This window comes from Armigeres subalbatus, chromosome 2 (genome assembly GCF_024139115.2).
Source record: "Armigeres subalbatus isolate Guangzhou_Male chromosome 2, GZ_Asu_2, whole genome shotgun sequence".
Lineage (NCBI taxonomy): Eukaryota > Metazoa > Arthropoda > Insecta > Diptera > Culicidae > Armigeres > Armigeres subalbatus.
The window spans coordinates 267913860-267931571 of record NC_085140.1 but is presented as its reverse complement, the minus strand read 5'-3'; the positions used below and the strand labels follow the sequence as shown (position 1 = coordinate 267931571).

At 41.7% G+C, this 17712-nt stretch overlaps 1 protein-coding gene across 1 annotated transcript; it reads right to left on the bottom strand.

Moving 5' to 3' along the window:
* Positions 1–472: 472 nt before the first annotated feature.
* Positions 473–5741, bottom strand: LOC134209715 (uncharacterized). The gene is made up of 2 exons (XM_062685732.1): positions 5469–5741; positions 473–5095 (listed from the first exon to the last, which is right to left on the bottom strand). The coding sequence occupies exons 1-2, from the start codon at positions 5739–5741 to the stop codon at positions 473–475; spliced, it is 4896 nt and encodes a 1631-aa protein (XP_062541716.1).
* Positions 5742–17712: the final 11971 nt, after the last annotated feature.

Genomic DNA, 17712 nt, shown 5'->3' with positions numbered 1-17712 from the left:
GTCGAGTTTGAATGTGGCATGGTATGCACTTCTACTCGAACATGCTGGCCCCTCAGAAATAGCATTTCTGCAAACGATTCTTGCTTGTATTCACACCATGAGTTCGGCTGATTCAATTTTGGCTCTTTTCGAATGATACGCTGGTTTTGACAGTTTTCCCTTTCAATCGATGAAACGATGACGTGAACGTCAAAGCAACCACTGCCTCAATGTTGACAATCAGCACAACTCAGCAAAGCATATGGAACGAAAAATAAGACCCGGTAGCGGGTTACGGGAAAATTTCAATTTATAGGACAGGCTCTTACCTTGTCCTTTCTAACAAAGGACCATTTAATCTTTTTAGGTGCTCTGGACTGGAACTGTCGAGGTTGACCAGGATTGTGGATTTTTGGACATAAAGATGACGACGTCAGATTGGGCATGATTTTCTGCTGAGAGGTTTCTACTTTGCGGTTATTCTTTGCTGCTGCTACTCACTTTCGTTCTCCGTGTTGGTGGTTTGCGTGGGAGGAATCGGCAGCAAGCAGATTTTATTCACCGGACGAATAAATCGACCAGTAGGAGACTGCACCGTGACAACTCGGATAATCCCGTCGGCCCCAGGATGCAGATCGATGATTCGTGCGGTTGGCCAGTTCATTGGAGGAGAATTATCATCCCGAAGAAGCACCAGCTGGTTTATTTTGATTTCGATCGGGGGCTTGAACCATTTCGTGCGAGGTTGCAAAGTGGAAAGATATTCAGCGTGCCAACGTTTCCAGATCAGCTGAAACATCTTCTGGGTCTGCTGCCAGAGTCGGAGTCGATTAAAGGGAATTTCAGTAGAGTCTATTTGTGGAACAGCCTTAAGTGGAGATCCAATAAGAAAGTGTCCGGGCGTTAGGACTTCGAAGTCGGTCGAATCGTCGCTTAAGGGTGTTATAGGGCGAGAGTTAAGGCAGCTCTCAATCTGCGTCAGTAATGTTTCCATCTCGTCGTGCGGCAGTGTGTGGTTTTTCAAAACGCGATTGAAATGCTTCTGGGCTGATCGAATCGCAGCCTCCCATAGGCCGCCGAAGTTAGATGCTTTCGGCGGGTTGAAGTGCCATCTGATCCCATTCTCACTACATTCCGTTGCCATGGATTGTTTGTATTCCTTGCTGCGAATCAGTTGTCGGAATTCATTTGCAGCACCAATGAAATTTCTACCGTTGTCGCTGTGGATGTCGCTACATAAGCCGCGGCGAGAGACGAAGCGCCTTAGCGCTTGGATGAATTTTGCCGTACTTAAGTCGATAACTAATTCCAGATGCACGGCGCGAGTGGAAAAGCATACGAAGACCGCGACATAGGCTTTTCTCGGGGCTGCACGGCGGTGTATGGGTTGCAGAGTGATAGGTCCCCAGTAGTCAATACCGGTTACCGTGAACGGTCGCGTTGCAGTGACACGGGATGCTGGTAGGTCAACCATAAACTGTTCCAGCAGTTTTGGACGAGCTCGTACACAGGTGACACAATTACGTGTGATGGATCTGGCCAGGCTCCTGGCCCCTGTGATCCAGTATCGCAGACGGATGATTGTGATGAGCAACTGAGGTGCCGCGTGCAGATTTTTTTCGTGACACGAGCGGACTAGGAGCTTCGAGAACGGATGTGTCGCTGGTAGGAGAAGCTGATGCTTGCTGTCGAAAGGCTGAGGTGCTTGATTCAACCGTCCACCGATTCGTATGACCTGCTCAGGTGAGATGAATGGATTGAACCATCTTAGGCGGGACCTAGGTGACACGGATCTTTTTAGATTGAGCTGCTTCCATTCTTCAGGATAGGATTGTTGTTGAATTAGTCGAATTATAGTGATTTCAGCAGTATGTCGTTCTTCAGTGGTGATGTAGGTAGGATCCGCGTTGATACTAGGTTGCCGTCGGCAATGCCGAATGAATCGCTGGCAATAGGCGACTACGTTCAGAAGCCGGTTCAAATTTGAAAAGTTTCCCACAAGAATATCGACGAATGATGGTTCCGTAGACGCCGGACATGCCGTTGAGCTTTGTTTCCTTGCTTCCATGAGAATTTCGCCATCAGAAGTTTGATTCGGTGATTCGCTTGGCCAAGATTGTTGATCAAGTTGGAGCCAGTTTGGTCCTTGCCACCAGAGTTTGTTGTTGAGGATGTTTTCTGCTGGAATTCCACGAGACAGACAGTCCGCTGGATTTTCCTGCCCGGCGACATGTTGCCAGGAACAATTTTGCGTGGTAAGTTGGATCTTAGAGACCCGATTGGCAACAAAGGTGGCCCACGATGACGGAGTAGCTTGAAGCCAGCTGATAACCGTCGTCGAGTCGACCCAGAAAAATGTCTCGCCAGTTATTTCAAGAGCTGCTGTTACCTTTTGATACAATTCGGATGCAAGAAGGGCTCCACATAGCTCGAGTCTAGGGATACTCTGCTGTTTTAATGGAGCAACTCTTGATTTGGCAGTCAGGAGGGTAACTTTAATTGCACCAGATGTGTCAGTTGATCGGAGGTAGCAGCATGCACCATACGCATGCTTTGAAGCGTCAGAGAAAAAGTGGTATTGGACGGAAGCAGCACTCGTCGCAAGGGCAAACCGATCAATTCGAAGATTGTTAAGCAGTGGTAGTTGAGTGCAATATGAGAGCCAAGTGTCTCGCATGGATGAAGGCAGTTCTTGGTCCCAATCGAAAACCTTTCCGTTATCGTTCTTCAGCATCCATAGTGCTTGCATGAATAACTTTGCAGTGACCACAACTGGGCCCAACAAACCAAGGGGGTCAAAAAGTCGAGCGATTTGTGAAAGAGCGGAGCGTTTTGTGAGTGGAGCGTCAGGCGATTCCTGTGGTAGCTTGATTTTGTATTTAAGTTGGTCTAGGGCCGGTTCCCAGAGAAGACCCAGTGACTTTATGGATTGGTCACGGTCAAGGTCGAATGATGTTTGAAGAGCGCGATTCTCCAGAGGTACACCGTCCAACACTGCTTCCTCGTTCGATGCCCATTTTCGAAGCTGAAATCCACCCTTGAGAAGTAGTGCTTCAAGTTGCTGCCGGAGCTCAATTGCTTCGTCGATGCTGTTCGCTCCCGAGTAAAGATCGTCTACGTAAAAATCCTTACGTAGAGTTGCAGCTGCTGTTGGGTGTTGTTGCTGTTCGTCGTCAGCCAACTGTTGGAGAACCCGAGTGGCAAGAAACGGCGCACTTGCTGTGCCGTAGGTTACGGTTAGTAATTCGTAGGTACCCAGAGGGTGCTCCGGTGATGATCTCCACACAATTCGTTGCAGAGGTGTATCTCGTTCGTCCACGAGTACTTGACGGTACATCTGTTTGATGTCAGCAATGATCATCACCTTGTGTATTCTCGAACGCATGATTATCGATCGAATTTCCTGCTGGACAGTGGGGCCCACCATTGATGCATCGTTCAGTGAAAGTCCATTGATTGATTTGCACGACGCATCAAAAACTACTCGTAGTTTTGTCGTGGCGCTGTCCTCACGGATTACAGCATGGTGGGGCATGTGATAACAAAGTGGTGGTGGCGATTGGTAATCTTGAACAAACCGCATGTGACCCAAGTTTAGATACTCGTCCATAAATGTACAATATTGGTTCGCCATGGTGCAGTTGCGCCTGAGACGAGTTTCTAGCATTCGAAATCGGCGAATTGCAGTATTGCGGTTGTCGCCGAGTTGGTTGATCACCTTTTCTTTCAAAGGCAATCTAACGATATATCGTCCCTCCGAATTGCGTTTAACAGTGCTTCGAAAATATTCCTCGCAATGAGCTTCATCTACGGAATGGTTTGGAGCGGCATGGTCCTCCTCAAGAGTCCAAAACTTCTCTAGCATTTGATGTACATCTGTGATCGTGGCTAAGTTGGAGATTACTGGAGTCTTCGGAGTGCTGGACGAAGTTTTTCCCGAAACGATCCAACCGAGGACGGAGTTTACCAGGGTTGGTAACGACTCTCCAAGTTGAATTCGGCCGGGCACTCTAAATAGATCGAAAAATACTTCCGCGCCGATGATTATATCGATCGGATTCGCTTCGTGAAACTGTGGATCGGCAAGCAAAATACCGGAAGGAATTTCCCAAGTAGAAGTTTCAATTGTTGCAGATGGCAGATCAATAGTGACCTTTGGAAGTACCAAGAATTCTGCAAACGTGCTGAAATCGCTGACCCGTGAGCGTACCGAAGCGGAGATCTTATACCGAGCTTGCGTGGACGATTGACCAATACCCGAAATCGGAACTGATATCTTTCTACGGTGTGCTCTGACGAGTTGTGAGAACGACTCCGTCATGAAGCAGCATTCGCTCCCCGAGTCAAGGAGTGCTCTTGCGATATGAACTGTGCCATTGTCATCAACTAGTTTGACGACAGCTGTGGCTAGAAGTACGCACCTACGGGCTTGCTCAGAACTTGCATAGCTAATCGGATCGTTGATAGTGGCGGAGGCGGACGTTGTGGGTTGTTCGTGTAGCATTTCAGTTTTTAACGTTGTCGAAGAAGATGGTTCTACAGTTCTGGAGTTCACAGCAACTGCCTTTTCCCCGGCACAAAGTTGTGTGTGATGCCGGCCTCGACATTTACGACAAGATGTGGAGGAAGTACAGTCTCTTGCGTGATGTCCTGACCGAAGACAATTCCGACAGAGCTGCAGCCTCCGGATTTCCTTTTCTTTCTCCCCTACCTCGAGTTTTGAAAATACTGGACACATGTACAACGGATGATGGCTGGAACATAATGAACACTTTCGACTGATGATCATTTGGCTGGCCCCGTGACTGGATACCGGACGTGATACTGGTTTCTTCGACTGATAGGATGATGCTGGCGTGTCTACAGCCCTTCCCTGGATCGTTTGTAGCACAGTAACCCTTCGCTGTATGAAAGAAGTGAGCTCCTTGAAGGTAATACCATTTTTCGTAGAGGAATACTCTTCCCAATCCCTACGAGTGGTCGGATCGAGACGGGAGCTTAACATGCGAATTAGAATCAAGTCCCAGAACTCGGTTCTCTCTCCGAGCTGGGCCAAAACTTTCACATTCGCTTCAAATTTTTCAACTAGCGAGTGTAATTCAGTAGCAGATTCTCGCTTTAGTATTGCAAACTCAAAAAGAGCATCCAAATAAGTTTGCTTTAGCCGTGCAGGATTTTGAAAGTGATCTTCCAATAGCTTCCATGCCACTGGGTAGTTGTTCGCACTGATAGGTATAGTTTGAACAAGTTTCAATGCGCGTCCAGCCAAGGACGAACGCAATTAATAAAAAATATTTAATGTTGGATAGTTCGAGCGAAGCATGTACCAATGAAACAAATAAGTCATGGAAATTTAACCAGTTGTCTAAGCTTCCAGTAAACACTGGTAGCTTGACATTAGGCAATCGCACGTGGGACGCTGTAACATTGAATTGCGCGCTTGAGTTGGAGGAGGTTGACGCGATGGGTGCTGTATGTGCTTTACTCACTGAGAGAAGAAATCCCTTGACCCGGTAGTAAGCCGTCTCAAATTCTGCCCTTTCCTTAAACTGCTCTTCGATGGTTTCATCGATGGATTCGAGCTCCTCTTGAACCCCCTTGTAGTCCTTCCAAAGTGCGTTGAGATTTTCCAATCGGGCTGGAATTTCAATGGCATCTTTTCCTTCATCGAACTTTTCTACATACGTTTTGATCAGGCCAAACGACGAAAGAATACTTTTCTGCTTCGTTTTTAGTCCCTTGATACGTCGCTCGAGTGACATGCTTAACGGAAACTGGAACCAGGTAGGTCACCGTACTCCACGATTCGTTGCGAAGCACTGTAGTATGCAGGGTCTACAAAGCAGAAGACCGCGTAGCTCAAACAGGAAACGGAACTTACTATGGAACGCTAATTACCTTATTTAAGGCTATAGCTAGCCTTGTACGAAGTCTATTCTGCAGACAGTTGTCGTCTAAATTCTCGTGACGCACAATGGCGAGCTTGCCAACGGCTATAGCTAGCCCTATCTTAAGTCCAGTTGAGATGGAATGTCCACCAGGGATTCCGTGATGTGTGAACGTGGACAGGGTCTGTAAAGCAGAAGACCGCGCAGCTCAAACGGAAAAAGAACTGTCTATGGAATGCTAATTACCTTATTGAAGGCTATAGCGAGCCTTTAATGAAGCCTGATAAGTCCCACCGTATGGCTGCACCCACGTGGATCCACCCGAAGCAATGGAGATTTTTTCCAGAATGGCCGGAGTTCGACGACCAACCCGGATCCGAAGGACCAGATGTTAACTCAGTGGATTAAAAAGTAGGTTCGTAGGTGAAACGTGATTCTGTGCTCAATTTGTTCCGTTCACACACCACAACGGGGACTCGAATGGGCACGATTTCTTCTCTTTCAGGTACTCAGCAATGGCGGCACACAATTACAGGTAAGTAGTTTTATTGCTTTTTTAACTCTTAACTTTATTTAATCACTTTATTTCACTTAGTTTAATTCAACTTAACTTCACTCTATTAATATATTTCAACATTAAATTCAAATTTCAAGTGGGTACAGTAAATTCACTGGTTTGATGCTCGGCTAATGGTGTCCAACAGTGATGGTGGGTAGATGACGGGAAAAAAGGGAAGATCAATCATGTCCGTCGTGCTTTTATACTTCATCGATTCAATAGCAATGGGGTTGTCCGGAAGGTGAGGTGCCAACCAAACTTTCACTGCAGAAAGCCACACTCGATGAACAAAATGCTGTCAGTTGTAATACCACATACAGGTGGCGTTGAAATATTCGTGTCGAGTTTGAATGTGGCATGGTATGCACTTCTACTCGAACAGCGCGATTTGCCGAAATTTTGTGTTTTGCATTGCGCGGCCGGTAATAAAGTTAATTAGTTCAGTGCGTGTTGGCTCTTGTTTCGGACGGCAGAACGATCGCGCGATTTGCCGAAATTTCGTGTTTTGCATGGCGCGGCCGGTAATAAAGTTTATTAGTTCAGTGCGTGTTGGTTCTTGTTTCGGACGGCAGAACGATCGCGCGATTTGCCGAAATTTTGTGTTTTGCATTGCGCGGCCGGTAATAAAGTTAATTAGTTCAGTGCGTGTTGGCTCTTGTTTCGGACGGCAGAACGATCGCGCGATTTGCCGAAATTTTGTGTTTTGTTTTGTTTTTCCCTTAGGACGGTTCGTAAGTAAATTGATGAATATATTTTATTACTTTTACAGCATATACTGTTATTGACAAACGCTCTATGTTGTCGAATAGAGCTCCCTATTATTCACCTTTCCCACTAACACAAATTTTCCTTCCCGAGACATCTATGAAGGTAGTATGGGTTCCCTGCATCTTCACTAGTAGATGTTGAACTAACATTCCTTCCCTTCCTTCCATGATTGTAAGGACGTGGCCAGGTGTACAACTGCTACTGTATAGGAAAAGGTACTAATCCCAAGTACCAATTTGCGACAATATACAGTGGATTGCTCAATTCAAGCTCTGTCTGGTGAGGGGGCGGGTGTCGCGGGAGAGGGTTCTCTTCGTCGACTTCCCCTCATTTGAATGAAAATGACAGGCAGGGAGTTTCTTTGCAGTTTATCACCTCAGAATGCAAGTTCGCATTGTTTTCTTTCGTTCTGAAGTGATAAACCACAGAGAGATCTGCTGCTTGTCACTTTTGTTTAAGGGGGGGGGGTCGACGGGGAGAGTCTTCTCTTGCGACATTCGCCCTTATTCCAGATGGAACTTGAATTGAGCATTGTATAGCCACCCACGATTTGTACAATCACATATGCTATGCTATGCTATGCTATTTTTTATAGACATTTTAAGCAAAGTACCGTAGAAATTTTGAGAATGGCTGCAGGATCTTCCGGGAGAATCTCTTAAATAATTTCCAGAGGAATTTCAAGGGGAATTTTTGTAGGTAATTCCGAAAGAGTTTTGACCAGTGGTGGAAGTCTGTGAACCTTGTTCACAAAACAAGAAGTAGGCTATGCAAAATACTCGCGAACACTTGTTTTACCTTTTCTTGCCTACCTACTACTCGCAGAGAAAACAGAAAAGCGAATCCCGAAAAATGTTCGTGGAGCTTCATTAGGGTTAATCGAGTCATTAGGGTTAATTTGCAAAATGTCATAAGCCAACCTCGGAGCATGATTCTCACGGATGTTCGAGCAAGAACACATTTGTTCATTGTTATTGTGTTTATCAGAAAAATATATAAAGCTCTTTTAGTGGAATGTATTCAACCGTCTAAGACGAATTAAGTACTCTCCATTTAATTCCACTATTTAATTTTCGATATCTTTTCAGATACGTATTTCGACCACAACTGTGGTTTCGAGTCAAGTACGAGACACTGAAGACGACCACACAGTTGTGGTCGAAATACGTATCTGAAAAGATATCGAAAATTAAATAGTGGAATTAAATGGAGAGTACTTAATTCGTCTTAGACGGTTATGATTGTGTTTATGTTAAGTTAAATTTATCCATTTTATTCGAAGTAACCTCAAATAATCGCGATCGTGATTTTTACTCGCGAAAAAAATACTGCCCTGCTTTTTGTCTTTGCTCTGCCCATACTCGCGAACATAGCAAGCGCTAGAAAAAAATACAGGCAGTAGGTTTGCGTGAGTATGGAATTTCTGGTAGGCCCACTTACACTCTTTTCTTATTCGTGAAGCGAGTATTTCCACCACTGGTTTTGACGAAATTTAATTTTTGTAGCCAGATGAATTTGCAGACGAATTTTGCAAGGAATTTCCAAGAGAATTCCTGAAGAAAAAATCATAAGGGTTGTGTACAAGACACGACCGCCCGACGTAAACTACGTAAAACCGTTTGGTGAAATGAAGAACCTAGCAATTCCCATCATTCATGAATATTACAAAATTGTTATTTTGATTACTTTTGAGACAACACTGGTTTCGAGCAATTTTCAAAACATAAAATTTGTTGGATACGACAATTAAAAATTTACATTTTGAAAATAGCTGATATATTCATGTAATTAAGTCTGTTCTGGCACCACTGCAGCACTCCGGGCAGATGACAGATGCTGAATACAATTCTGGTCCGGGGAGAGGGGAATATAGTAAAACAAACAAACTGTATCGATAAGAGGTAGAGAGCATAATCAACGTGATCGCTAGAATAATCTTATTGAATCCTTTATTGAATATATGAAGTGAATTTGTTTAAATATAAAAAGGTAGGAAGCCATTAATTATCTAAATACTATAACCGTACTACGGAAAAAACTATGCGGAATAGCTGCGATATAGGATTAACGTGATATATTTATCAGATTTATAACCTAAAAATACGTTACCTGTAGATACGAAAACCGGTCATCTGGCTCTGAATCGTAGTTCGAGTTCGAGTGTGGAAGAATTGAGGAGGAAATTAATGTGGGTAAATTCGAAAATTTAAGAGTATGAAAATTACTGATTAATAAATAATTTCAGCTTTGAGCAATTCTACCATAAACGGTGTCTGCTACAAGGAACCTCTCGAAAGCATCCGAACAAAGTCAAAATTTTTAAATTCTCGAGTTTTATATAATATGAGAAATTTAGTTTTGTTTGTTTAATTTGTTAGCGTTTTCACTTGAAAAAAATTAATTTCATTGTTGTTTTTTCTTATTTTTCGAAAAATCTTCTAAATGAGCTTAACTTAATTTTTAGTATTTCTATTGCAAATAATAATTTGCACTTTGAATGAAATTAGTTTCGGATAAATATTCTCTTGTATAAAATGTTGGTCCTAAAAAGAACCGATTAACCTTCGATAATGTGCAATTCCAATCCTAACAGCAAAAATGAAAATTTTAGTTGACTGCTTCTGATATCATCCTTGCATTCAAATTTTCTAACTAACCGAAGTTTGTCTCCAACTGACCAATTTTATATTGTTATTTTTCTCAATGGTACGCATTGGAAATCACTGACAGCACATAACCAAATTCAGAATCTTGCTAGAATATTTTACTGAACGCCAAGAGTGTGCTGTCACTAGTTGTTGCATTTGGAAAATCCTCTCAGCTTAACACCATTTTTCCAAGGTAATGATGGTAATCCAAAGAATTGATTTACTTTAAATGACTCCATTCACTATCAGCAATTACCGCAGCTCCACCATTGACGACGCGACCAACATCTACGTGGCAGCCGTTGTCGCTTTGACCGCAAGCGGGCAAAATTTTCACTCCAGTGAGGCTGCCGTCCCGACCGTCGCTCCACCATCGTTGACTGCCGCCAATCGCTGTGGGATGCCTTTGTCTCCGCCCGACAATCGCCTCCAATGTCCGCTCTCTGAGAATGCTCGAACGAAAATGACGCGAGCGTATGAGACACGAGTCTTTTATGCATACAGAAATGGAGCGATTAGAGATGTCGCAAATTAATCGATTACTTCGATTAATCGATTCATCGTTGTGATAATCGATTAATTTTGAATCGATTATTACCAAACGATTAATCGATTCAATAATCGAGAGGAATCGAGAGTAATCGATTAGTTACTAATCGATTAATCAGGATTTTACGACATCATAAAGATGTCGCAATTGGATTGATTAATTTTGTATCGATTACTATCCAACGATTAATCGATTCAGTAATCGACGAGGATCGAGAGTAATCGATTAGTTACTAATCGATTAATCAGAATTTTACGACATCTCTAGGAGCGATGGGCGAAAAGGACCGTAACTTATAACAACCTGATGTCCGTGTTGGGGTTGCAGGATTATTGATTGGGTCTGAATTTTTATTGGGTTTGGTAAGAATTGAAATGTCCACTACTTTAACGTTGATAATCAAAAGTTCCAATAACATTTCCAAATTGGTGGAGAGTTTCCGATGCGTTTGATATATAAATCTCAAAAATCCATCAAAAAATAAATTTTATCGTTTAAAATCTACATGACTACGGGACGGTCCCCAATTTTGAAATTTTCATCTTATACTCTGTATCAGAGTATCCACCTCAGACGTAGTTCACGTCAAAATGCGATCACATTACCAATTTACCATTCATATGAATATATTTACTCCAGCTACTCCCTCCGAAGCACGCTTGTGATTGCACTTCCGACATTTTTAACCTGGCTGCCACTGATGCCATTCATACGAATTCATATAATATAGAATCTCCCAACCGCCACCCGCCCAGCCCCCCTCCCCCCCACCCCCCCAAAGCGCACTCGTGATTCTGCTATGGACGGCAACATTACGGCGTCGCCAAGTGGTTTATTTGCTCTTTGAATAATATTAGCCTCGCCTCTTCCTTTGTATAGAATGGTGGCCCTGAGAAGAACCGATTAATTCGCTCAGCAACTCTGCCGATGCTGGGACCGCTCTCCGCGACATTATAAATGAAATGCCACGCGCGCGCGGGAGAGCAGTTTTCTTATCTATATACATAAAAATGAATTTCTGTCTGTCTGAACCTTATAGACTCGGAAACTACTGAACCGATCGGCGTGAAAATTTGTATGCAGAGGTTTTTGGGGCCGGGGAAGGTTCTTAAGATGGTTCGAGACCCCTCCCCGCTTTGGAAAGGGGGGCTCCCATACAAATGAAACACCAATTTCTTCATAATTCAAGATCTAATCAGAGAATAAATCAATTTTAAGCGAAACGAAGTTCGTCGGGTCTGCTAGTAATCAATAAAAATGGCTCATTAGTCCCGCCTCTTTGTTGTCCGGTATGGCTGCAAATATTGTGTAACCGTCTAACACTCACCAAAGGGGCTTGGCTACAGGTTCAACTTTATTGATTACAAGAAAGCAACTCTTCCGTGCGCGCGAGCCATTTCGTTCGAGATGTCGCGGAGAGCAGACCGTGGTACCACCTTCGGCCTCGGCGGAGCTCCTACCGGAAATTTCATTCCCGGCGATGGTGTGGGTCGCGCGGTCGTCGTCATTAACATTAGCAGCGCTCCGATTAAATTTTCTTGTATGAATATTCTTTGATATGTTTAGACCAAATTTGAGCATAATTACACAGATAAAAATATGTTGTGATTTTAAATGTATTTTCATGCACATATTTGGAGCATGCAAATAAACGCAAAATTCAATCGATATTAGTGTTTTTCCAAATCAAAATTAATTTAAACTGTGCTTGCTTGTAAAATTCGATCAAATTCAATTGGATATCAAATGTTTATTCGTTTGTTTGGGTCAGCTGCAATTGTACACGTCGTTGAATTTTCAAAATTATTAGCTGTGTAGTTACAGAAAACCCCCTAACAATAATAGAACAAAAACTGCCAAAGCCGTAATTTCCCCTACTAACGATTGGCTACCATCAATGAAAGTAGCTCTTAAGTCACAACTTGAGGCGAGCAGTGTTGGTAAAAACTCAAAATCTCAAAACTCATGGATGGTTCAAATTAGAGGCCTGAATAAGAGAAACGCGGATAGAAAATAAGACTCTGCCAACACTGCATTCAATCTTCTTCATCAAAGAACAACACATGAAAAGGAAGAAACGGTTTATGTAGATAAAATCTCACAATCCGCTATTTTATGTGTTCACATTACATAACAATAGAATCCAATAAACAATGGAATTTCATTTCATAATCTATAAATGACTTGCATATATTATTGCAAAATAATGTAAAATACATTCAATTTTGTTTATTTAAAAATGGCATGAAATCGAATTTGGCCGTTTTCAGTTTTTGAGCCAACATTTTGGCTGCTTGACAGGTCTCCTGCTCGATTGGCTGCTGTTTTTTGACGGTTCGATTGGCGGCACATACCTATCCGCGTTTCTCTTATTCAGGCCTCTAGTTCAAATCAAGCGTGAGTTGAAACGCACCCAACTCAGCACCTAAAAACTCATGGATGAGTTGAATCATCCATTTGCACCATCGTACACTCAAAATAATCCAAACGTCATTATTACGTGAAAACATAGGTGGCTTTTTTCCATCACCTTTTCCACGTAAGTGCTACGTGAAACGTAAGTAAACAAAAAATGAACTCATGAACACTCACTGCACCTGAGTGTCACGTGACAGCTACGTGATTTTTTGGTGACTTACACGATATGATGCGGTAGCTTTTCAATGATGCTCCAGTGAAATGTATAAATATTTTGATTAAAATGCAAGTTATTTTTCGTTGACTATTATTAGTCCAAATATTTCATCGAGTGAAATAAAAAATAAAAACTTATCGAGCTTTTTAGATATTTTAACTATATTTATTGAAAATAGTTCACAAGTTATTTTAACTCGATTCATAATGTCGTTGCCAACAGAGTGTGTAAAAAAGACTTTTGATAGTGGATACAAGAATTGATTGCAATTTTTTGCATGGGTTTCTGGGCAGCCATCTGAGTTGATTCCACGACTTTATTAATCCCCTGTAAATATAAGTAAACATTTATGTACGATTTGATTCAAGCAGAATTTAGCAAATAATCTCTCACTGGAGTAGTTTTTTTTTGCTTCGCTAGCTCCGGTTGTCATACACATGAAACACAAAAATTAGCCACCATTTTTGGTTATCCTTAATTTACCTTTATTTCTATCTGCGATATTTCTATAGAGTTGGTGTTTCACAAACAAATAATAACGTTACTGTGTTTAACTTTAAAATTAGGAAGCAACAAATCTATTTTGGCGCGAGGCCTGATCAGTACATTTTTAGAATGAATGCAAGTATTACCTGTCAAAATGAATATCAGTCGTGTACGTGATTTTCACGTAACAGTGATGAACCCGTAACCGTAAAAGCGACAGGATGTTCGTGTAACGTCTATATTATGTCCGATAATGGCTACCTTTGTCAGATAAAACTGTAAAGAAGTTCATTTTCTGCTATCTACGTGATTTTCCACGTAGCATGGACGTGTGGATTATTTTGAGTGAGGTTTTCTTTTTTTCTCCTTCGTTGAAAACAGTGAATTGACGTTTGTCGCATAAAAAATATTAGACACTCTTTTATGTATAAGCAATACATTGCCCCAAATTGATTTCAAATCCGTTTTTAAACCAAAATGTTTTTTGGGAAATGAGTGAAATGATGCGTTTAAGCATGAAAAATTTCAGCGTGATGCTGATCCAGATTTCGATCGCAAGGGAGCGCTCGTTGATTTAGATTTATGAGTGATTTTACCAACACTGGAGGCGAGATGAATGTTGATCAAAGTTAAACTTAATTGCTTGGTGATGGAAGATTGTTTTCCGTCGGTAGTAGAATCTCGAGAGCACTATTCAGAGAAAGATTTATAATTTTAGTAGATAGTCTAGATGACTATCTGGCGAATACATTTTTGCAGCTTCTCCGTTTGACGCGCGCTCGTGATTCTACATACATACAGAAAACATACGATGATTCAACTCATCCATAAGTTTAGGTGCTGAGTTGGGCTTGATTTGAATCGTCCATGAGTTTTTACCACAACAGACTAAACCACAGGCGTTATCGCTGGAACCACGCTGGTCCGTTCTCCGTGACATCCAGAATGAAAATGACGCGCGCACGCGAAACATGGGGCTTTTTATACACAGGGAAAACAAAGCAGTGGATCAAAAGGCCCGTACCTTACTGCAATCTGATGTCCGTGTTGGGGATTTATGAACGGAATTGAATTTTTCACCCGGTTTGGAAAGAAATAACATTTTCAATAGTTTAACGTTGATAATCAATAGTATCAATAGAATTGGCTGGAGAGTTTCCGAATCTATTGATAAGCAAATCTCGAAAATCCATCGAAAGATAAAGACGCTATTAGCGTTTGAAATCTATCCTAATTACGTGACGGTCTCGAATTTGGAAATTTCGGTTTTACACTCTGTATCTGAGTCTTCCCCTTAGACGTAGTTTACGTTAAAAAAGCGGGAACAATTTTCCGGGAGAGTTCTTGTAGTATTTCCGGAAGAATTCCCGGGCCGTGAGTATCAAGGGCTTTCACGTGAGTTTCTGAAGAAATTCAATGAGAATTTCCGGAAAGACCTCGAAGTAATTCATGGAGAGATCTTGATGGAATTTCTGGAGTAACTCCAGAGAGAATTCCCGGAGGAGTTTACATGGGAATTTCTGAATGATTTTCTGGTGGAAGTTCTGGGAAAGTGAATGTGGAAATTTCTAAGAGAAATCCTAAGTGAATTGCTGAAGAAATTATCGAGAAAATAATGGAATTTAGAAGGTATATTTGGAAGTATTAACGGAGAAATATTTCAGACCGCATCGTGCTTTCGTGCTGTGCGGTTCTTTCTCTCTTTGCGGAAGGAAGTTTTTAATACTACCCGAAGCTATTTTAATTTCAACAGTGCTTCTCAGCGCTATTTGTACCCACTGATCCCGTTACGATCTTTGCAAGGACCCGTGCCTTCGTTTTACGTTGGACCCGTTTGCGGAAGTAAAATTCCGACAAGCGGTGGTAATCCTGCAGGGACACCGTTCTGGGAAAAAACCTCTTAGAAGGTCACGTCTCCAAGCTCAGCAATGAGTATTAATAAAAACAAGAGGAAGGGGGAGTCTTTGAATTCTCCACTTCCTTCTAAGAAACAAGGTTTCAAGACCGTCCTGCCAAAGCGCGGAAAAAATAGAAGGAAGCTAGAGAATTTAGATATTCCTTCAAACTCTAATGTCGGAAATATTTTTTCTCCTATCGAACTGAGCAATCAGTTCGATTTGATTAATGATGATATTGAGCAAATCGAATCTAGCCCAGGTGATTCGATTCATGCGAAAAAGCAAAGGATTCCGCCGATTGTGGTATCTGTTGCCGAGTTTTCTGGCTTTAGGAATGAGATTTTGAGTAACCTTCAGGGGATCAAGGTTTCATTTCAGATTGCTAGGAAGGGTGACTGCCGCGTTTTGCCGGGATCCTTTGACGATCGCAAACGTCTTCTTCAGTATTTAACTGAGAAGCGCCATAAATTCTTCACATACGACGACAAAACTGAGCGATTGTTCAAAGTCGTCTTGAAAGGTCTCCCCAGTGATGACAAATCACTGGATGAGATTAAAATTGAAATTTCTCAATTACTTGGATTTTCACCAGTCCAAGTAATTAAGATGAAAAAGAAATCCCATTCTGGTACTTCCCATCTGCATTTCTCAAGAATTTTATTTAGTTCATTTTAACAAAAGTGAACTAAATAATATGAAAAGTTTGGAAAAGGCCTGTATTATGTCTCATGTCCGTGTTACATGGGAACATTTCCGCAGGCCTGGGGGAAATTTCCAAAACCCCACCCAGTGCCGTAAGTGCCAAAAGTGGGGTCATGGAACCAAACATTGTCACATGGATGCTAAATGCATGATTTGTGGTGGAACCTCTCACGCCAAGGACGCATGTCCTGTGAGAGAAGATTCCAATAAATTTAAATGTGCTAATTGTGGGGGCAATCATAAATCCAATTTCTGGGAATGCCCTTCACGCAAAAGTCTTGAATTCCCGTGCAAAATTGATGACGGAAATTCCAATCGGATCCCAGATTCGACGGGTAGAAATTTTTCAAACGCTCAAATTTCGAAACCGGTTACCGGTCGAGCAATTCATACCCACCACAATTCACAAACAAATTTTGCCGCTCGTCAACGGGTAGCAAGCACTTCAGTAAATTCCAATTTTTCGAATGTACCTACGTATGCAAACATCGCTGCTGGTAGACAAAATTTCTCTTCTCAAAATGAGGTTTATACCCATGTCCCAACGGAAAATAACGGTCATGTTGCCGATTCAGGTAGCATGACTGCTTCCGATTTTGATTTTTAACTGAACAATTGCATCACATGATTGATGCAATGTTCAAAGCAAATACCATTCCTGAAGCTGTTCAGGTTGGTATAAAGTACACACAAAAATTGTTATCGGACTCCGTTTCAATGGATCCAAATAATTGTGTGAAAGTTCTAAATTGGAATGCCCGCTCTCTAAAGGGTAAGGAAGATGAATTATTCAACTTCCTTTCAGTTCATAATGTGCATATTGCCATTATAACTGAAACGTATTTAAAACCAGGACTCTCCATTAAAAGAGATCCAAACTATTTTATCTACAGAAATGATCGTCTTGACAGCGCCTGTGGTGGGGTCGCCATTGTCATTAATAGACGTATCAAACATAAATTATTTTCTTCGTTTGAAACCAAAGTTTTGAAACCTTGGGAGTTTCTGTTGAAACAAATTTTGGTCAATTTTCCTTCATTGCAGCCTACTTGCCTTTTCAATGCAATGGGCAGCAAAAGAATTTGTTGAAAGCTGATCTTCAAATTCTGACTCGCAACAAATCGAAATTCTTCGTAATTGGTGACTTCAATGCCAAACACCGTTCATGGAATAATGCTCAAAGCAATTCCAATGGTAAAATTTTATTTGAAGATTGTTCTGCGGGATATTATACTATTCAATATCCCAATGGACCAACTTGTTTTTCTTCCAGTCGAAATCCTTCTACAATTGATTTAGTTTTAACGGATTCAAGTCAGCTGTGTGGCCAATTGGTAACTCATGCTGACTTTGACTCTGATCATCTTCCTGTGACATTTGAAATCTCACAAGGAGCCATTTATAATCCAATCAGCTCTACTTTTAATTATCATAGAGCTGATTGGGATTTATATAAAACGTATATCGATAGGAATTTTGATGTTGATATTCCTCTCGATACCAAAAGTGATATTGACAATGCGCTCGTATCTTTGACAAATTTAATTGTCGAAGCAATTCCTAAATATAAAAATTAAATTCAACTCCATTATTATTAAC